Source organism: Oryctolagus cuniculus, chromosome 8 (genome assembly GCF_964237555.1).
Source record: "Oryctolagus cuniculus chromosome 8, mOryCun1.1, whole genome shotgun sequence".
Lineage (NCBI taxonomy): Eukaryota > Metazoa > Chordata > Mammalia > Lagomorpha > Leporidae > Oryctolagus > Oryctolagus cuniculus.
This window is the reverse complement of record NC_091439.1, coordinates 108499154-108521059: the sequence shown is the minus strand read 5'-3', so window position 1 is coordinate 108521059 and position 21906 is coordinate 108499154. Positions and strand designations below refer to the sequence as shown.

General features: G+C 44.8%; 1 protein-coding gene across 8 annotated transcripts in view; it reads left to right on the top strand.

Annotated features, from left to right (window-relative positions):
• Positions 1 to 21906, top strand: part of CEP135 (centrosomal protein 135) — a 79798-nt gene that overhangs the window by 48808 nt on the left and 9084 nt on the right. For 5 of the 8 annotated variants that reach the window (XM_070048089.1, XM_070048091.1, XM_070048090.1 and 2 more), the window contains 10 exons: positions 5230 to 5381; positions 12348 to 12463; positions 12537 to 12691; positions 13127 to 13182; positions 14266 to 14434; positions 15228 to 15338; positions 15567 to 15752; positions 17561 to 17770; positions 19893 to 20095; positions 21046 to 21900. In XM_070048089.1, coding sequence (XP_069904190.1) covers positions 5230 to 5381; positions 12348 to 12463; positions 12537 to 12691; positions 13127 to 13182; positions 14266 to 14434; positions 15228 to 15338; positions 15567 to 15752; positions 17561 to 17770; positions 19893 to 20095; positions 21046 to 21295 — 1608 coding nt within the window. In that variant the 3' untranslated portion in view covers positions 21296 to 21900. Of the gene's footprint in view, positions 1 to 5229; positions 5382 to 12347; positions 12464 to 12536; positions 12692 to 13126; positions 13183 to 14265; positions 14435 to 15227; positions 15339 to 15566; positions 15753 to 17560; positions 17771 to 19892; positions 20096 to 21045; positions 21901 to 21906 lie in introns of those variants that run through there. The other 3 variants (XR_011378472.1, XM_051820255.2, XM_070048092.1) reach the window with 2 other exon arrangements.

The window sequence follows — 21906 nt, the reverse complement described above, 5'->3', positions numbered from 1 at the left end:
GACCTGACACCATCAAATTATTAGAGTGCATTGGAGAAAGTCTGCAAGATATCAGCACTGGCAAAGGCTTCTTGGAAAAGACCCGGGAGGCACAGGCAGTCAAAGCCAAAATCAACTATTGGGATTGCATCAAACTGAGAAGTTTCTGTACTGCAAAAGAAACAGTCAGGAGAGTGAAGAGACAACCGACAGAATGGGAAAAAATATCTACAAACTATGCTACAGATAAAGGATAAATAACCAGAATCTACAAAGAGATCAAGAAACTCCACAACAACAAAACAAACAACCCACTTAAGAGATGGGCCAAGGACCTCAATAGACATTTTTCAAAGGAGGAAATCCGAAGGGCCAACACACATGAAAAAATGTTCAAGATCACTAGCAATCAGGGAAATGCAAATCAAAACCACAATGAGGTTTCACCTCACCCGGGTTAGAATGGCTCACATTCAGAAATCTACCAACAACAGATGCTGGAGAGGATGTGGGGAAAAAGGGACACTAACCCACTGTTGGTGGGAATGCAAACTGGTTAAGCCACTATGGAAGTCAGTCTGGAGATTCCTCAGAAACCTGAATATAACCCTACCGTTCGACCCAGCCATCCCACTCCTTGGAATTTACCCAAAGGAAATTAAATTGGCAAACTAAAAAGCGTTCTGCACCTTAATGTTTATTGCAGCTCAATTCACAATAGCTAATACCTGGAATCAACCTAAATGCCCATCAACAGTAGACTGGATAAAGAAATTATGGAACATGTACTCTATAGAATACTATACAGCAGTCAAAAACAATGAAATCTGGTCATTTGCAACAACATGGGGAGGAATCTGGAACACATCATGCTGAGTGAACTAAGCCAGTCCCAAAGGGACAAATATCATATGTTCTCCCTGATCTGTGACAACTAACCGAGCACCAAAAAGAAAACCTGTTGAAGTGAAATGGACACTATGAGAAACAGTGACTTGATCAGCCCTTGCCCTGTTGATGAACTACTTAATACTTTATCCCTTTTAGTATTTTTTTGTTTGTTCTACTTAATACTATTGGTTGAATTCTGTAACTAATACACAATTATTCTTAAGTGTTGAAACTTAAATGAAAAGTGATCCCTGTTAAATATAAGAGTGGGAATAAGAGAGGGAAGAGATGTACAATTTGGCACATGCTCAGTTGGACTTGCCCCAAATGGTAGAGTTAAAACATACCAGGGGATTCCAATTCAGTCCCATCAAGGTGGCATGTACCAGTGCCATCTCACTAGTCCAAGTGATCAATTACTGTTCACAGTTGATCATAATGATAGGACCGGGAGTCAAAGGGATCACATAAACAAGACTAGTGTCTGCAAATACTAACTGATAGAATAAAAACGGGAGAGAACAGTCCAACATGGGAAGTGGGATACACAGCAGACTCATAGAATGGCAGATGTCCTAAACAGCATAAACAGCACCCTGGCCTCAGAATCAGCCCTTAAGGCATTCGGATCCGGCTGAAAAGCTCATGAGAGTATTTCAGGCATAGAAAGCCAAGACACTCTTGGGGAAAAAAAAAACAACAACAACTAAATGAAAGATCTCCGCGAGTGAGATCCCAGTGGAAAGAACAGGTCATCAGAGAAGGAGGTACCTCTCTCTGAAGGGAGGAGAGAACTTCCACTCTGACTACGACCTTGCCTAAATATGATCAGAATCAGTGAACTCAAAAGGCTTCCATAGCCTTGGCAACTCATGACAAGAGCCTAGGGTGATTATTGATGCCATAAACAAGAGTGTCAATTTGGTAAGTCAACAACAGGAGTCACTGTGCACTTACTCCTCATGTAGGATCTCTGTCCTTAATGTGCTGTACATTGTGATTTAATGCTATAACTAGTACTCAAACAGTATTTTGCATTTTGTGTTTCTATGTGGGTGCAAACTGTTGAAATCTTTACTTAATATGTGCTAAACTGGTCTTCTGTATATAAAGATATTTGAAAATGAATCTTGATGTGAATGGAAGGGGAGAGAGAGCGGGGGATGGGAGGGAAGTTATGGGGGTGGGGAGCCATTGTAATCCATAAGCTGTACTTTGGAAATTATAAAAAAAAAATGTTCTGACACAGTAATTGGGGAAATATGAATGAAAAGCACAGTGAAATTTTCTAACTGTGAGGCACCAGAAATTCACAGTTTTAGCAAGTATTAGCGAATACTTGTGGCCCCTGGGGGTACAAACTTTGCCCATCATAGATCAATCTAGTCTTTTCTAGCAAAGGCAGAACCTGTGAGCCAACAGTTCCTTTTCTAGGTTTGCAGCCTAGGTAGGGCCCAGCAAGACTGTGGCTGTCGCTCCCCCTCTTCGTGGAGGAACGACACAGGACCCTGCGCTGTTCTTTCGTCTGCTCGGCCCTCCCCGGGTTTGCTGCTGGTTCTTCCCGGGTTGGCTACTATCCCTTCCACCTCCGTGGAAGGGCAGTTCCCCCTGGCCACATTCCCCACTTCCGCAGGGGAGCAGCACACCGCCGGCCGGCTCTCTCGGGGGCTGCACAGGTGTTCCCCTTAGATGTTCCCCTTAGATGTTCCTGGCACATGCCGTCTCTCTCCTCCTTTATAGTCCTCCTCTGCCAATCCCAACTCGGCTGCCCACACGCCGAGTACGCTGCTCTCCTCCAATCAGTAGCAAGTCCTACAGTTTATTGGCTGAACTGGAGGCAGCTGTGCGGAAGCTGTTTACTTCTCTCCCAGCGCCATATTGTGGGAGAGCAGATGCATAGAATAAGTCCTAATTCCAGTAACTCAGTCCAGGCTGCTCCCCACATGTGGCCCCGGGCCAAATGCAGCCTCCTGTCCGTTTTGTAAGTGCTTATTTGTTGATGGGTTTTCTGTGGTGCTTTGGTGCTGCAGTGCAGTAAGGTGACAGTCCTCAGGGCCCACAAACATAAATATTTACTCCCGGCCAGAAAACAAGATCAGTGAGATGTCAGTTGCATGCAAAGTAGATGAGTGATGGTAATTCACGCAGTGGAATGATACAGTGAGTAGGCGCCGCTGACAGCAACATGGCTCATGACTCCTGTGCATGCAGGTGGCCCCAGAAGAGCAAGGTGCTGAAGAAACCAGCAGTGTGATTCCACTCACGTAAAATCAGACTCCTGCACAACTAGTCATCGTGTTGCTTGGGGATTTGTACAAATAGGGAACGCGAAAGAAACGCAAGGAAGGTGGCTCCTGCGGGCAGAGGGAGGGCAGTGTGAGGCGGGGCTGTTCCGCAGCAGAGCCAGGGACTCGTGCAGTGTTTTGTTAAGCTGGGGTGACGGAAACCAGGTGTTCACTTTGTTTGTAGTTACCATACATGAACGCTTGTTGGTATAGATGCACCCACAGCGTTCTGGAAGGCTTTTCATGCACAGAAACAGCTCCCTTCACCGCCCTGTTCCTGACCAGCGCACAGGTGCTGCGGGCTCTGCCTGTACCGACCTGAGCACCCCTGGTGACTTCCCGAGGTGGGAGGAGTGGAGACAGGGAGACGCCCTGCCTCGACTTTCCGTCTTCCTGCCACTGTGGGCTTGCAGCTTTCCCTCCCGCCCTGTGTCCAGTCCCATGATTTCTTCTGTCTTGGTTTGGTCCTTTGTGCTACTGCTATTTTTCACTAAAAATTTCGAATGTTATCCACATTGTCTTTAAATGTTTGTCGGATGTCAGGTGCTGTCCTGTTTCCTAGTTCTCAGACATTATTGTTTTGCAAAAGTTTGAGGATTTGATCATTGTCTTGTTTTCAATTTCTTGAGTAATATCTTCCCCTCTCCGCCAGTATTCTGTGTCTCTAGAACTTTTTTACTGATGGTTTTAGACTTCCTGAAGAGATTCCATAAGTTCTTATCATCATTTTGGCTTTTGTTTACTTTCTGGGAAATTACGACTTTGTTGCCTAATCCTTTATGGATTTTAGTTTTTTAATTGTATGTTTGTGGGTTTTTATTTTATTTTTGGTTATTTTTTTTGTTTCTAAGAAAACTTTTTTTAGAAAGAGGTAGGAGGTACCTGGAGTCTGAGAATCCCAGTGTATATATAGAACCTCAACTCAAGAAAGTTCAACTAGATTTTCAACCTTATGATGATGCAGAAACAATAGGACCATGACTTTGAAATTTGGGCTTTCCTCAAGCTAACCTTATGCCATGGCATCCTCTCATGGCTCAGGTAGGGCAACAGCGGCTGCCGGTCAGCCCTGGGATCACCAAGGGAAACAGTGGGCCCTCTGCAGTGTCCTGGTTGCTAAGCCGAGGGTGTTCTGTAGGGAGGTGTGTTACATGTGGCCTTGACTCACGAGCTCTTCAGCTTACAGTGGGTTTATTGAGGAGCATCAGTACTGATTTTGAACAGTGTCCTTGTGCCTGCCGCGACCCTGTCCCTCTACTTGGTATCTGTGCATTGAGCATCTTCACAGTGGCCTGCTTGTGTGGTTGCTGTGGGTCAGCGGTTCTCAGCTGGGGTCAGCTCTGCCTCCTCAGGGACATGAGCACCATCTGGAAAGTCGGGGCTGCCACAGTGGGGTTGGGTGGAACATGGAGGAGGTGTGAGTGGACGCTGCGAAAGCACCCGTGATTCCACGTGATTGCTTGCCTCCTTCAGTGTGAAACGATGCTGTTGCTGGTGGGGTAGCTTTCGGGTTTGTGTTTTGGTATCTCCCAAGGCAATCCATCTGCATTCTTCTTCCCCCAGATTTTTTCCTGTTTTTTAACTTCTCTTTTCTCCTAAATGAATTTTGGAATAAAATTTAAGGCACCCCCATTGGAGTTTGTGTTGCCATTTCATTGAAATTAAAATCGAGGAAATTTTAATATGTTTAGAATATTGTGTTCCTACCCAGAAACATAGGTGTTTTTTACATTAGGTCAAGTTATATTTTATGCCCTTCAGGGAAACTTTAGTTTCCTCCTTCAGTTAGTTTCCGCCTTCAGTCTTGCCCATTTTGTGTTTGGGTTACAGGATTTTCTGCTGTGATTTTCAGAAGTTTCTCTGTTGGTAGCTTCCCTTCTTGTTTTGTTGGTATAGCAGAGATGTTCTTTTCAGTTTTTACTTTTTTCTCTCTTCTTTTACTTCACTGATAGGAAAAGAGAAAATGACATGCAGGACTTAAAGATAATATATTTCTTCTAGAAATATTATTACAAGTGCCTACTTGGCAAAATAAAAATACGTACCTATTAATTTTTTTTAATCTAAATTTTAGCTTGAAGATGAAAAATATGAATTAAAATCTGAAGTGTTACTAATGAAAGAAAAAATAGACTCATTAGAGAACAAATCAAAACTCCAAGCCCAAAAGCTTTGCCATGTGGCCGGTGACTCATCTCATCAGAAGTCAGAGATGAACTCACTTAGGTAAGTTTACTGAAACTTGCGATTCCTCCTTTGGGAAGGTTTTTGTGGTTCTGTGCAGTTCAGGGTGTGGCGTTTTTAGACTGGCCCTTCGAGTGTACTTTCCCACGGTGGCCTTGCGGCCAGATGAGGGCTTTGCACAGTACTGCCGCGGGGGCTGACCGCCGAGGCCCTGAGTGGCTGAGTAAATAGGGTAGGTTTCACATCTCTGTTTTTAAAACGTTCACAGATTATAGGATTGCAAGCAGGATTTTGAACCTATGTCCTTTTAAATTCCCATTAGTGGACACTTCAGCTCATTTGTACTCCATAGCATAGGGTTGTTGAAAATCATATTCGTTTATTTATTTGAAAGAGTTAGACAGAGAGAGATCTTCTATCTGCTGAGTCACTTCCCAGATGGCTGCAATGGCCAGGGCTGGGCCAGGTTGAATCCAGGAGCCAGGAGCTTCATCTGGGTCTCCCATATGGGTGCAGGGACCCTAGCACTTGGGCCATCTTCCACTGCTGTCCCAGGCCATGAGCGTGGAGCGGCCAGGGCAAGAACTGGCGTTTGGGGAAGCATCATGGGCTGTGGCTTTACACACTGCTCTGTGATGCTGGCCCCAGCTCCTATTTTTAATTTTTCTACCGTAGAAATTAAAAAAAAAAATATTTTCATTTGATTTGAAAGGCAGTGATAGGGAAAGACAGACAGAAGGAGAGAGATCTTCCAGGAGAGAGATCTTCCATCTGCTAGTTCACTTCCCAAATTCCCACAGCAGTCAGGGCTGGGCCAGGCTGCAACCAGAAGCTAGAACTCAAGTCTGGGTCTCTGGTAGGCAGCAGGGACTCAAGCACTTGAGTCATCATCCACAGGTATGGATTGGAAGTGAAGCAGCTGAGACTCAAACCAGGCACTCCCGCATGGGGTGTGGGTGTCCAAGGTGCGATTTAACCTGCTGCACCAAGCGTCTACCCAGGAATAGACAGTTTCGGCCAAGGGCTGTCCAGGTAGCATGCCTCTTAGGATGCAAGCTCTGGGGGGACCTGAAACTTGGATTTGAAGATGGAGAGGCTGATGGCAAATAATTTAGACCAAGGGTCTAGACTGAAAGAATGACAGCGAATTTGTTGAACAGAGGCTAGATTTAAGGAACATTCTTACATAAAATCAAAAGGCTTGGATCACTTACACGGAGATAAAGAGAGAGACAATAAGGCAGAGTGCTCATGTGGAGGTCTTGGGTAGCAATTTAAAACAAAAGACTCAAGGAAGCAGAAAGCCGACAGTGTTTTCTGGACTGGGCTCTTGCATAATTAAAAAGATAAGCAGGGCATTATTCTGAAAAGTCACAAGAAATAGCTCTCTCTAAATTAAATTGGCAATAAAAATCAGGAAAAGGTTGTCAGATGTCAACAAGACATTGGGCCTATGACAGTCAGTCATGAAGCAGTAACATTTTTTTTAAATGGGTAACAAAACTGGAGGATCAGCAAACGGTAGATTGGCTACTGCAGAAAACTGAGTTGGTGAAATCAGAAGCAAAGTCAAGGACTTCACCTAGAGCTCAGAAGGACTAAAGGAAATGTTGAGGGGAAAAAGATGCAGATGGAATACACAAATATACAAATACCACAAAAGCATCTATAGCCAGTGCCGCGGCTCACTAGGCTAATCCTCCGCCTTGCGGCGCCGGCACACCGGGTTCTAGTCCCGGTCAGGACACCGGATTCTGTCCCGGTTGCCCCTCTTCCAGGCCAGCTCTCTGCTGTGGCCAGGGAGTGCAGTGGAGGATGGCCAAGTGCTTGGGCCCTGCACCCCATGGGAGACCAGGAGAAGTACCTGGCTCCTGCCATTGGATCAGCGCGGTGCGCCGGCCGCGGCAGCCATTGGAGGGTGAACCAACGGCAAAGGAAGACCTTTCTCTCTGTCTGTCTCTCTCTCACTGTCCACTCTGCCTGTCAAAAAAAAAAAAAAAAAAAAATCTATAGTCAGATAAATAGAGCAGAAGTGAGAATCATGTGAATAATTAGGAAAAGGAAGAAGCATTCCCAGATGATCAAGCAACTAAAGTAAGACCAAGAACTGGGTGTGTCTGGTTGGGACAGGAGTGCTGTGTCAGGGGCGTGGCTGGGGCTGCGCTGTGTCAGGGGCATGGCCGGGGCTGCGCTGTGTCAGGGGCATGGCCGGGGCTGCGCTGTGTCAGGGGCCGGGGCTGCGCTGTGTCAGGGGCCGGGCCTGCGCTGTGTCAGGGGCTCGGCCGGGGCTGAGCTGTGTCAGGGGCGTGGCCGGGGCTGCGCTGGCTGTGTCAGGGGCCGGGGCTGAGCTGTGTCAGGGGCTCGGCCGGGGCTGCGCTGTGTCAGGGGCTCGGCCGGGGCTGCTCCCGTTTTGCCCTCCTGCTGCTCTGACTGCAGTCGGGGCAGTGGCCTTCAGCAAGCACCACAGATGCCCTGTAGCAGAGAGCACGTGTCCTCTCATGCTTCCCTCCTCTGCTCCGCCCTGCGCTTCTCCCCGTGTGTCCAGCTGACGGGCCTGTCGTTGAATCCCGCTTGCTCTTCCTTCATCTGTAGCCCCACGCCGCCTTCCTTTCCTCCCAGGAGGGCTTCTCCGGCCTCTCAGGCAGAGCTTGCAGCACCCTCTCGTCACCCAGACTGCAGCCTCTTCGGAGTTGTCTTTGTCCCCGCGACCTTGTCTCTCGTGAGCGTTCTCTCCCCTCTCATAGTGTTCTCTCCAAGAAGGTGTGTCAGTCATGTCTGCACTACAGTCAGCCCAGGCAGAATGTCGTTACAGCCATCCAGAGGAAAACCCAGTACAAGCCATGACCACGCTCTCTGGGAGCAAAGCCACACGATCCAAACCTTCTGCTGCTTGCACATGGTTGATAGAACTCTTGCTACCCCTTTAGTCACATCAGATTCTCGTTTCTGAGACAGGAAATCTCTGAGAGGCAGCTTCCCAGGCAGGCGAGGCCTTGTCTTCTGTTTCCCTTCCTGCACCAGGCGATTTCCCATACTTCCATGCACCACCACACCAGTTTTCTCTGGCAAGCACAGCCTCTGATTGTCCACCCAGAAGATCTTTGTCCAGTCTTCTGGTGTAGCTTCAGAGGAAGTGATCCAGAATCTTGGCTGTTGTCTTCCTTGAATTGTAGCACTTAATGACACCTGGCATTGTATGCCCCTCATCAGCTCCCCCCCGCCCCCAGCTGTGAGGGAGCTTCTCTGTCCCAGAAGAGATGGTCTGTTAGCCCCGAGGGTGTGCCCCCAGTCTCTGGAGCCAGGGTCAGCAACCCTTTTATGTAAAGAGAGTCAACATGCAGGCCATACAGTTGCTGTCACACCTGCTTAACTCTGCCGTTGTAGCTGGAGCTGACGCATAAATGAAAGAATGTGCTTGTGTTCTAATGCATCATTTTTTATGGACACTGAAATTTGAATGACACACAAGTTCATATGGCACAAAATAATTTGTCAAAATGTTTTTCAGACATTTAAGCATGAGGTTAGTATTATGGCAAGCATGTATAAAACATTCTAGCTCTCTCTTTTTTAAAGATTTATTTACTTATCTGAGAGAGTTACAGAGAGAGAGAAAAGTCTTCCATCCTCTGGTTCACTCCCCATAGAGCTGCAATAGTTGAAGTTGGGCCATCCTAGGCCAGAAGCCAGGAGCTTTGGTGGGTGCAGGGGCCCAAGCATTTGTGCCATCTTCCTCTGCTTTCCGAGACCACCAGCAGAGAGCTGGATTGGAAGTGGGGATGTCAGCGCCACCAGCGGAGGCTGAGCCCACTGTGCCATGGTGCCGGCTCCTAGCTCTCTGTTCTTAAATAATTAGTCAGTGGACCACACTTTGGTGACCCCTACTGAAGATAGATTGTTTTCAGCCTAGTTAGACGACTAACTGTTCTCAGCCCCCCATGGTAAACATCCTTAACCCTCACACTTGCTTAGCCCTGATGCTCTAAATATAAATCTAAAATGAGATTCCTGTGGCACAAAATTCTGTCAGACTGTTATCAACTTAGCTTAGTCTTTTCTGTGCATGTTATTCAAAACCAGACAGTTATATGCTTACTCAGAGTCTAATGAATGCTATAGCAGTTTCTCCTGGAAATGAGCCATGAACTCCAGTTGGAGTTGTGCTTATGCCAACAGGTAGCAGTTGCACTCCTAGGATCTGTTTACGTGTATTCAGAAAACCAATTGCAACTTGTCTCCCTTGAGACATACTTATTTGGCAAGGCAATTTAGAACCATTTCTGATTAGCCAGGACACCTAAAGACTATCTTGGAGGCATTCCTAAAATTCCTAATATTTGTTCTTTGACTAAGACAGGAAGAGGAGCCAGAGCACTGACAGAGTAACTAAGGTATTCATGGCGCTGGGATAGAAAAGACCAAGGGAACTAGGGCTGCCAGTTACAATAAGTCGTCATCGCCTTGCAGAAACCTAAATTTAAAATAGAAAAAGAAATCCTAATTTCTTCTCTTCCCATTGGTGGTGAGCCATAACCATAGACTCTCTTAGAAATTTAAAGACAGGCATGCCACATCAGTTTCTTTTTTCCAGTAACCCCCTAAAATTCCAGCCCTACCTCTCTTAAATGGAACGTCAGCACTGCCTTAGAACTTAGATACTTCTTATGAATAAAGGACCTTTAAAATGCTATCTTTATATAAAATATGCTCCTACCATGAAGGGAAATAATTACTTTTGTCCACTAAAATGAGAGCATGCGTCGCTCCGTGTGAGGTAATGCGCAGCTGAGCAAGTTGGGTCAGAGTTAAAGCTCCCAAGCACAGTGTCTAAGTGAAGAGCACAGACCCTCGTTTCACTTCACTACTTCGTTCTCTGGGGGAAGCCGTCATTTCTTTGCTATGGGTAGAGCAACTCTGAAGCTAAGAAAACGGCCCCCCCCCCTTTTTTTTTCTAACTACTTAGTTCTCAAAATTTCTTTTCCAAACACCATGATTCATAAGTAGCAGAGCAGGCACTCAGCTCTTCTGCCCCATGAGCCTTGAAGCTTACTTCTTTCGGTGGGTTGGCATTTATCTTAGTAGCAGTCCTTGAGTCACCAGAGTTACTTCCAGGGTCTGATCCAATGTCCCCTTCCCGTAGATTATAAAAAGGCAAAGCGATTTTTAGGACTCACCCAAGAGATTCTTTTGTATGTTTGAGAGGTCTTCAGAAAACGCATGGAAAAAGCATATTATGAAAAAAACTATGCATAAATTTTATATTTGTCAACTGTTCGTCACTATAAAAAATGCCTGTGAGAAGCCTCTTGTACAGGAGATTTGTTTTGGCCCCGAGTTTTGGAGGTTCATAGTCGCACATTGGGTGGGCCCCGTTGGCTCAGCCATCTGGTGACGCTGTAGGGCACGTGGAAGCATTACATGGGGAGCCAGGAAGCGGACAGCTCGACTGGGTGTGACTCGGGCTTGTCTGATCAACCCTCTGACAAGAATGACCTTCCCAGGGCATGCCCCATGACCTAAGGACCTCCCGAGGCTCACCTCTGTCTCCACCCTCCAAATACTTTTAACTTATGACTTTGTGGATTAAATTTCTGCATTAGGAGCCAAATCATATTCAAATTATAGCAAATTTCAAAAAAAAATCAGCATTAAAATAAATTTAACTTTTAATTCCATTTTCCATGAACTTTCTGAAGTATCATGTCAATCAAGGTGTTATCCTGCTTCCCTTTATCAGCCCCACTTTTATTAGGCAGTCACCCTGCTTAGGAAGTTAGGTGTCAAGAGGTCTTCTCATTTCTACTAGAATGTCAAGCAGGGCCAGCCCCCAGTGTCAGGGCTCAGAGCCATTCCATCTTAGGGTTCCGTGTAGCTTCCCGACATTTTCTCTTCCACATCAGAGATATTGGTTCCCTTTATACATTTGCCTGTTTTCTTTACCTTTGCTAACTTTGTGATCTTGGTCACATTACTTGTTTCTGTCAAATTGGGGTAATGGTTCCTGATTATGGCCTGTTCTGGGCATAAGTGAGCTAATGTCTATACAATAGCAGTCTGTTACAGCTCACAGAGTAGCAGCTCTAGCTTTGAGGAGCCACTTACGTGTCGAGTGCAGTCACCTGCACCTCACATAATATTGTAGAGGAAAATTGCTGTAATGATTATGCTGTCTTTCTGACATGGTTTAGTTGTGCCTGCCTCTCTCTCTCTCTCTCTCTCTCTCTCTCTCTCTCTCTCTCTCTCTTGACAGCCTCATCTTTCCAGGAAGGTTGGGTTAAGAACTCCTAGGTCAGGGCTAAAAGCATTCTGAAGACAGGAATCCACTCCCGGAGAGCTGATGGATGCTGTTGCAGCCTCCAGGCACAGTGCTTCCCAAAACCACCTTACTGGTTGCTAACAGATTCCTCTGAGAAGTGTGTATAGCCCACCCCTCGGCCACTGTGCAGCCAGGTTTCTTGTGCTTCGCAAAGAGACTTCCCTGTTAAATCCCTGCTGCACTCCAGCCAGTGCATGCTTTCCCTGCTTACTGTGGCTTCTCGTTGACCACTCACCCAGGAAGTCAGAGTGAGACGCAGACGGGAGGCTCACAGGTCAGGATGGCCAGGCTTTACAGACAGTCCTTCCATGCACCGGGCCATCCTGAAAGAACAGGACTTTCCTTGGCCTCTGCTGTTGGAAATAGTATTTGAGGGAAAGGAGGTTGCCATTAGGAAACCGAGAAGAGTGTAAAACTACCAAGAAGCCCCTAGAAGAGAGTACACAATTAATTTGATTTTTATACCATATTATTTTTAGGAAAATGGAACCATTTTGGAGAAGAATGGTGGAGAGCAAGAAATTATAATATGTAATATAATGCCATTGATTATACTGGAAGAGCTTTAAAATAAAAAAGAAACGAAACTTTAAAAATAAGAAACCAATATACTTTTTAAGTCCTCTCATTTAAAAGAATTATTTCTGTGAGAGATAAAGAATACCATTTGTTTTTGTCCACTGATTCTTTAGGATAGTAAATGAGCAGCTAGAGCGGTCACTTGATGACTATCAGCACCGACTCTCCGTGAAAAGAGGTGAACTTGATTCAGCCCAAGCACAAATTAAAATACTGGAGGAGCAAATAGGTAAGTGCTGTTAAATTCCATTTCTGCTCATCCGGATTTATTTTGTCTGACAAATGTTTGTTTTCGTTTACAGATAAATTAAACCTTAAGATGACTTCACAGGATGAGGAGGTCCATGTAATGAAAAAGACCATTGGTGTCATTGATAAAGAAAAGGACTTTCTTCAGGAGACTGTAGACGAGAAGACAGAAAAGATTGCAAACTTGCAAGAAAACCTCGCTAGTAAAGTAGGTGACTGTTCCGTATGACTTTCCAGCACCTGACAGGAAAGGTTACTTGGTTCTGTTTCATCTGGGCAGTGCTTATCATCCATGCTCAAGTTCCCAAGACACAGAGCCACATCCTCCAGTAAATCTCATTTTATCCCAATTCTTTGAACCTGCAAAATGTGATTTTTCTCTATTTCCAGAATGTGATTTTGTCAGATTTTATTAAACTTAAGGAAATCATGCTAGTTTTTAGGGTGAGTGGAAACATGGAAACATGCCTATATGTGAAGTACTTGGCATGTGGAAACATGTTTACCTGGAGCTTGCTTTCTATGCCTGATTTGTATAATTGAATTGTATGTTTGAACCGTATAAATGTGACAAAATTCATAAACTTGATGACATTTTTATATGGATGGTTTAGAATCTCATATATCTTTATAATTTCTATAGGAAAAAACTATTGCTCAGATGAAGATAACTGTCTCAGAGTTTGATAAATCTATGAAGTAAGTAAGTAGTGAGATGGAGTCTCAGTTTTTTTAAAATTTTCAGTGACTATGGCTTTATTTATTTAGATCCAGCAATGAGAGAATTGTTTTCTCAAGTTTTCCGTCATTGCCAATGGCAGCATCATTTTCTCAAGTCTCTTGCTTGAAATAAGTTCCCCTCTTTACCTTTCTCCTTCCTCCTTCCCCCACATCTGACACTCAGGCCTTACTAGCTCTCTTGCCTGCCTGCCTGCCTGCCTGCCTGCCTGCCTGCTCTTCGTTTGTATGTAATTACCCTGTTCAGACCCTAATGGTTAAAGCTCGGATGACGTTAGCAGCCAGTCTTGAGTTGTGCTCCATCCAACCCTGTCATGAACCCTGTTAGAATAGTTTATTTCTTGTGTCTGCTCTGTGTCTGTCCAGAAAGACTGTAGGTCGCTAGGAGAAATGTCAGTGGAGAGGTAAACATTTATGAAGTATTTGCCAATATTTGGCTTGTTCACTCTTTCTCTGGAAAAAAAAAAAAAAAAAAAGATTTGAAAGGCCTCAGAATTTGAGAGAGAGAGGGAGAGATAGAGACAGAGAGAAAGGGGGAGAGGAGAATCGGGATCTTCCATCCTCTGGTTCACTCCAGAAATGGCTGCAAAGGCCAGGTCTATGCCAGGCGAGCCTGGAACTCCTTCCAGGCCTCCCATGTGGGTGCACTGGGCCATGCTCTGCTGCTTTCCCCAGGTGCAGTAGCAGGGAGCTGGATCAGAAGTGGAGCAGCTGGGACTCAAACACCCATATGGAATGCCAGGATCGCTGGTGGTAGCTTAACCCTCTGTGCCATGGTGCTGGCCCCTATGTGGTTTATTCTTACACTTGGAAGTTTCCTATGATTTTTAAGTTTTTGGAATAATACATTTATTTTATGACTGCATTCATGTAAGATTGATAGAGCTTAAAATATCTGCTTTACCTAGCTAATCAGTATCAGTGCAGTGGATCTGATTTCTTGTATTCTTAGTATACTCAAAGCAGATTAAAACAATTTTCTGTTAATGAACCACAGCTTTCCAAAAACCTTTCTTTATTGTTTCCACTTGACTCATTCAACAGCCAGCTAAAGGAAACCCTGAGTAATCGAGACCGGGAGGTGAGCAGCCTCCGGCGCCAGCTGGATGCGGCTCACAAGGAACTCGATGAAGTTGGAAGATCTAGAGACATGGCTTTTAAGGAGAACAGAAGATTACAAGATGATCTGGCTACAATGGCAAGAGAAAACCAGGTGTGAAATCAATGTGTGGACTTCAACAGTATTATAGTACCTAGTCATTGTTTGCTAAATATTCAAATTCTGAATGGTTTTTTCTCAAACTTAATGGTTTAATATTTAGGCCACATAAATAATTATTTAAGGAGTATAAGGAGTATGATGTTGAGGCCGGCGCTGTGGCATAGCGGGTAAAGCCACTGCCTGCAGTGCTGGCATCCCATATGGGCTCCAGTTCAAGTCTCGGATGCTCTGCTTCCGATCCAGCTTTCGGCTTTGGCCTAGGAAGGCAGTAGAGGATGGCCCAAGTCCTTGGGCCACTGTACCCATGCGGGAAACCTGGAAGAAGCTCCTGGCTCCTGGCTTTGGATCAGTGCAGCTCCAGTTGTTGTTGCCATCTGGAGAGTGAACCAGCAGATGGAAGACCTCTCTCTCTCTTTCTCTCTCTCTCTCTCTCTCTGTCTACCTTTCCTTCTATCTCTGTCTCTCAAATTAAAAAAAAAAAAAAATTTTTTTTTAAAAAGTCAATATCAGCCAGGAAAATTATGTAAAGGTAACATGTAGGAACAGTTTCCCTTTCTTCCTACTTTATTTTTTTAGATCAAAGTTTATAATATCCTTCAGATAATTTCAAAGAGTTTATAAATTTTTATTACTGCAAAGAGAACAGATTTCATGTATTTCATAGGTACAGTTCTAAGAAGACAACTATACTCTCAGTCTCTAATTCTAAAGAGGCTGTTTGAATAGAAACAACTCAGTTGGTGCTGTGGTCGTTTTAGATTTGTCTTTAATTTCTGGTTTATAGGAAATCTCACTGGAATTAGAAGCATCAGTACAAGAAAAAGAAGAAATGAAAAATCGAGTTCATAGTTATATAACTGAAGTATCACGATGGGAGACCTTAATGGCTTCTAAGGTAAAAACATTGTTAGGCTAGATTTATGACCCATTCTTAAGAACATTTTCATGTTTGTCTATCCCTTCTCCACTGCTAAGTAATTTTTTGGATTTCCCCAGGGATATTAGTATCGCACCTGTGCACACACCTGCTGTTTTCTAATAGAAAGTAGAGTGTCAGTGGGTGTGTGCATGATGTGGTGTTCCAGCAACTTTCTAACTTACGAGCAATTTATGTTTGAACCAGGAAAAGGAAAATCAAGATTTGTTAGACAAATTCCAGATGCTTCACAACCGTGCTGAAGACTGGGAAGTCAAAGCCCACCAGGCTGAGGGGGTGAGCAGTTCAGTCCGGCTGGAGCTTCTTTCTATTGACACAGAGAGGAGACACCTTCGAGAAAGAGTGGAACTTCTAGAAAAAGAAATCCAGGAGGTAATCCATTCACTTGTACTGTAAAGACATTATTTGGTAAGATGGAAGACGTTCAGAGATCTTTCACTGCAGGGAGGTTGTAGGCATTGGTAAATACAGTAGTAATTTTTTGTCATTGATTCTAACAATTAGCTTAGGAGCCCCATTACTTTTTGTACTGTAGTAAAATATGCGTAGCATCAAATGTGCCATTTTAATGTGTACAGTTTTCAGGCATGAAGTACATTCACAGTGTTGTGCAACTGTCATTATCTGTCTTCAGTACTGTGTAGCTTCCCCCACTAAAAGTGTACTTAGGAAGCAACAGTTCTTTGTTGTCCCCACCCTGACCCCTGGCAACGACCATTCCACTTCTGGGCTCTATGAGTTTGACCACTCTGTGGGTCCCTTGTATGATTGGAATCACACAGTATTTGACCTGTGTAACTGGCTTATTTCACTGAATCTTAAGGTTCACTTCAAGGTTCATTCATGTTGTAGCATGTGTCAGAATTCCATTCCTTTTTCAAGGCTGAATGATATTATATTGTATGTGTATGCCACATTTTGTTTATCCATTAATTTTTTAAAAAAGATTGAGTTCTTTATTTGAAAGGCAGAGTTACAGAGAGGGGAAAAGATGGGGAGATACAGAGATCTTCATCTTATGGTTCATTCTCCAAATGGCAGTCAGGGCTGAGCTAGGAGCCTGGAACTCAGTTTGGATCTTCCACATGAGTGGTAGGAGCCCCAGTAGTTGGGCCATCTTCTGCTACCTTCCGGGCACATTAACAGGGAGCCAGACTGGAAGTGGAGCAGCCAGACCTTGAACCACCTCCCGTATGGGATGCGAGTGTCACATGTGGCTGCTTAAATCCACTGCACCACATCACTGGCCCTAGTCCATTCATCTTTTTGGTTTGTTTCCAACTTTTGGATATTGAAACTGGTGCTAGTGGGGCATGCAAAGCTAGCATCCCATATATGCACTGGTTTTTGAGTCCTGGCTGCGCCACTTCTCGTCCAGCTCCTTGCTAACTTAAGGTTATTATTATCATACAGATTTTATTATTAAATTTATATATTACTTCAGATATTTAATTTTAAACTAAACCTCATTTTTGAAATTGTGAATTTAAAGACAGCTGGTTGGAGAGCAATAAAACATATATGTTACTTTTTGTTGAAATGGCAAGATAACAGAATTTTTAAAATATATTAATTTATTTGTTTAGTTGAGAGCCAGGAGCTGAGAAACAGAGACACAAAAGAGTTCCCAGGGTTCAGGCCCACAGCAGCAGAGATTGGGAGCCCAAAGCCAGGAGCTAGAAACCAGACTAGGTCCCCCGTGTGGATGGCAGGAGCCCAGTTGCTTGAGCTGCCACGCTGCCTCCTATCCCTTCTTCCTGCCTTCCACTAGCAGGAAGCTGGAATCAGGACCTCGAGCTGGGAATCCAGTCCAGGCTCCTGACACAAGACACAGGCATCCTGGTCAGTGTCTTAACTGCTAGGCCAAGTGCCTGCTCCCTGCAGGAAACTTAGAAAGGAAAAATTAAATGTAACTTCAAAAAATCTCCTCACAGCACCCTGACACAGTAATTATCACCTCTGCACCTTGCAGTTGTATACATGAGGTACTTAGTTGCCATGATTAATAATTACACACAGTTCTTTTTGTTAAGCATTAAATAAGCCAGCTGTAAATAAGCAACTTCCTGAGGTATTTTTGAAAATGCAAAAATTCATATATATTCTAAGGTTGTGACTGTACAGATTCAAGCCCTAAAATGATTGGTTTGCGTCTAACTTTGTGATGTTTCTTCCTTCAGCACATAAATGCACATCATGCATATGAATCCCAAATCTCATCCATGGCAAAGGCCATGTCTAGATTAGAAGAAGAACTGAGACTTCGGGAAAACGAGAAAGCAGCAGCGTTGAGTGATTTGTCGTCTCTGAGAGAGCTTTGCATTAAGTTAGATTCAGGCAAAGATGTTACGACCCAACAATTGAATTCCAAAAACCTTGAGTTTGAGAGGGTAAGTGCTAAAGAGAAATTGTCTCGCATCTCTTTTTCTTGAGCCTTGCTCTGAGTGTTTCCCTTTACCATTCACTGCCCATATTCTTGTGTCCGTTTGAAGAAGTTGCTTTAGAGAGACCGAGAAAGGGAGCTCCCTCCCATCCACCAGCCCATCTGCAAAATACCGCAGTAGCCAGAGCTGGGTCAAGCAGAAACCAAGAACTGGGACCTCTCCCACATGGGTGTCAGGTACCCAGCTCCTGGAGCCGTCGCCTGCTGCTGCCAAGGGGGCATAGCAGCAGGAAGTTAGAATCAGGAGCGGAGCTGAGGCTTGAACCCAGGCACTCTGAAAAGGGACAATAGTTCTTTAGGCCAAATGCTTACCCCTAGAATAGTTTACTTTTACTCTTTTTTTTTTTTTAAGAGTTGCATATTTATTTTGAAAGAGTTAATGAGAAAGACAGAGATCTTCCACATCTGCTGGTTCACTCCCGAGATGGCCACAACAGCCAGCTCCGGGCCAGGCCAAAGCCAGGAGCTTTATTCAGGTCTCCCTCGTGGGTGGCAGGGGCCTGAGCACTTGGGCCATCTTTTGCTGCTTTTCCCAGGCTGTTAGCAGGGAGCTGGATTAGAAGTGGAGAAGCCAGGACACAAACTGACACCAATATGGGATGCCAGCATCACAGGAGGAGGCTTTACCTGCTGTGCCACAACACCAGCTCCAAATAATTTACTTTTTGTCTATAAGATTTTGACAATTAGATTTGACTACTAGATTCTTTGTCAGGATTTTTGTGGCAAACATCATAATGAAATTAGGTGTTCTCTGTTTTGAAATAAATGAGTATTTAGGAGATTATAAATTTTCTTTTTAAAAAATGTTGAATTTTCATTTTATTTTAAAGAAAGAAAGAAAGAGATAGAGACTAGCTCACTAGCAGCTCCATTAGCTCACTCCCCAAGTGCCTACAACAACCAAGTTTCGACCAGGCCAGAGTCAGGAGTCAGGAGCTCAATCTAGGAGGTTATCCATCTGGGTACTAGGGACCCATGTACTATTTTGTTTTTATTTGAAAGTCAGAGGAGAAGGGGGGGGGGGGGGGTCTTGCATCCAATGATTCACTCCCCAATTGGCCATAACGGCCAGACTTGCGCCAATCCAAAGCCAGGAGCCAGGAGCCTCTTCTGGGTCTCCCATATGGGAGCAGAGGCCCAAGCACCTGGGCCATCTTCTACTGCTTTCCCAGGCCATAGCAGAGAGCTGGATCAGAAGTGGAGCAGCCAGGACTCAAACCAGCGCCCATATGGGATGCCGGCACTTAAGGCCTGGGCATTAACCTGCTGCGCCACAGCACCCCCCCGGGAACTCATGTACTTTTAAGTCATCATCTGCTGCCTTCCCGGGTGTATGTTAGCAGGAAGCTGGTTTGGAAGCAGGCCGGCACTCAGAGCAGGCACTCTGACATGGGATGCCAGCGTCCTGAGCTGTGGCTAACCATTGCACCAAGTGTCTTCCTCAGGAGTGTGTGTTCCCATTGTGGATTCGGAGCATATTTATGCATCTATTTGAAAGGAAGACTTGCATGAAGGATTGAACAGTCTAATGTTCCCAAGTGCAGATTTTTCCTGATAAAAATCTAAAGGCATTTAAATCTTGCTGAATTTAATAAATCCACAAAGCCAAAACTTCCTGTTCCCAAATTGAGTCATTCCTTTAGACTATCTAGCGTGTTTTCAAAAATTATTGTTTTCAGTTTTCACTCATCTGATGAAAATGTTCAGGTACTGAGTAGCTACGGCGCTGGCTTGATAGGTAGCCGGAGTGAGCACATTTAATAGACCAGACAGAGTTGTCACAGTTAGGATTTTCTGTGAGAGAGCCTTTCTTGACAAGATAACATGAGTGTCAACTCTTTGAGGGTTATGGTAGGTCTTATAATCAAATTAGCTCATAGTAAAACAGCAAAAATTGTTTGGAGATGAGGTGTTTCTCTTAGATATGGTCAGAGTCTCTCACCAATGCCCATGGTGAAACAACTGATGGGTGAATACTCCTCTGCAGGGCTGTGTTATCACATAAATAATTTTTCAGAATAATTGGAAAATTGCACTGAAGTAATCTTACTTTGTTTTTCCTGTAGGCTGTGGCAGAATTAGAAAATGTAAAATCAGAGTCTGAGATGTTAAAAAAACAGCTGTTAAATGAAAGACACACAATTAAAAACCTTGAAGCATTGTTGGCTTCGAACAGAGATAAGGAATTTCACTCTCATTTAACCTGTCACGAGAAGGATACCGAGATTCAGCTTCTCAAAGAGAAGTTGACCCTTTCGGAGAGCAAATTGTAAGTGTTGTTTGTAAATCCACCTGTGCAAGGGACCCAGCTTGTCCAAAGTAATTTTCCAGTTTGGGGTGGAGGGCACCCAGCCACAGCCACCACGTCTGACTTAGTGCACCTGCTCCTTTGGGAAACACATGGAACAGCTTGGAAGGGCTGGCTCAGAGGTGTTGGCTGCATCTGCCATGGAGGTGCTGCCGTGGGACAAATGGGAAGAGCGATTTTCAAGGATAAACTTGAATCAGAGTAGGAACCGAGGGGTCAGGGAGGGAGAAAGCACTTCAGGGTGGGAGCAGGAACCTGGGTCTTCTGCCACTGTTAGGAAGAGGACTGAGAAGAGGCTGAGACTGGACCCTCAGACGTGTACTGAGTGCCTCTGGGGAGACTGGTGATGGTGTCTTTTTAGAATGGAGAGGCGGGGTCATAGTTGCCGTGAGAGAGGAGGGGAGGACTCCTAGGGTAGATAGTATGAGTGGAACAACAAGCTTTTTTTCTTTTCTTTTTTTTTTTTTTCTTTTTGACAGAGTTAGAGAGAGACAGAGAGAAAGGTCTTCCTTTGCTGTTGGTTCACCCTCCTATGGCTGCCACGGCTGGCACGCTGCGGCCAGCGCACCATGCTGATCTGATGGCAGGAGCCAGGTGCTTCTCCTGGTCTCCCATGGGGTGCAGAGCCCAAGCACTTGGGCCATCCTCCACTGCACTTCCCTGGCCACAGCAGAGAGCTGGCCTGGAAGAGGGGCAACCGGGACAGAATCCGGTGCCCCGACCGGGATTAGAACCCGGTGTGCCGGCACTGCAAGGTGGAGGATTAGCCTATTGAGCTGCGGCACCAGCCAAGCCTGGTCTTTCTTAAGCGTCATCTCCACTTGTATTTATTCGTTACAAAATTCATAATACTTGACCTTAACAAGCAAAGTTCATTTCTTGTTCCTTTAAGTTTTATGTTTGTTTTTAAGAACTAGTCAAAGCCGAGAGAACACCATGCTTCGAGCTAAGGTGGCAGAATTGCAGACAGATCACGACGCTCTGAAGAGGCAGATTGCAGCGGAAAAATACGAACGGTACGAAAAGAAAGGAAGCATTGTCCAGCGTCTTCGCGAGCATCCTGTCCTGTTCCAAAGGGGACTTAATATGGCCTGTAAATGCAGGCTTCTCTCAGCATGGATGTGGATGTGTAAAGTGAATTCCCTTGGTAGTTATTCCTAGAAGGGCAGCGAGTACTGTGGAAGATAGCATCTCTGCAGGAAATAAGGCAGCAAGGAATGTCTAAATGCTTCCAACTGGGGCGTTATTTTAGGGGCATTGACTGCCCGAATTAGAGGAAGCTGAGGTCACACACGTGGGAAATGGTGGAGCTAAGAGGAGCATGGGGCAGGCCTGTCGGAGTGTGGAGCCTTGCTCTTAGCGCCTGCAGTGGATTCCATCAGTTAGGAATATTCTCTCTTCCTCCCTCTCCCTCCCTCCCTCCCTCCCTCCCTCCCTCTCTCTCTCTCTCTCTCTCTCTCTCTCTCATATTTCAGTCCATTTGCTTCATGTTGAGCACCTTAATTCCTAAGTGCTTCAGACAGGTATGAGATCTGTTTTGAGAATTAGAATCAAAGTCTAATTTGAAATTCAGTTACCCAGGTACTTTTCTTTTATACATTTTCTCACCATACCGTACATACACATCAGCATGCCTGAGATTTCATTTTCAAATAATGGTCAAATTGCTTACTAGGTCAGTTTTTGAACTCTCTTATTTGTATCCATTTACATCAAAACGTTTGAGTGATGTGCTATTTGAAATAAAAAGGGAAATTGCTATGAAATGAATA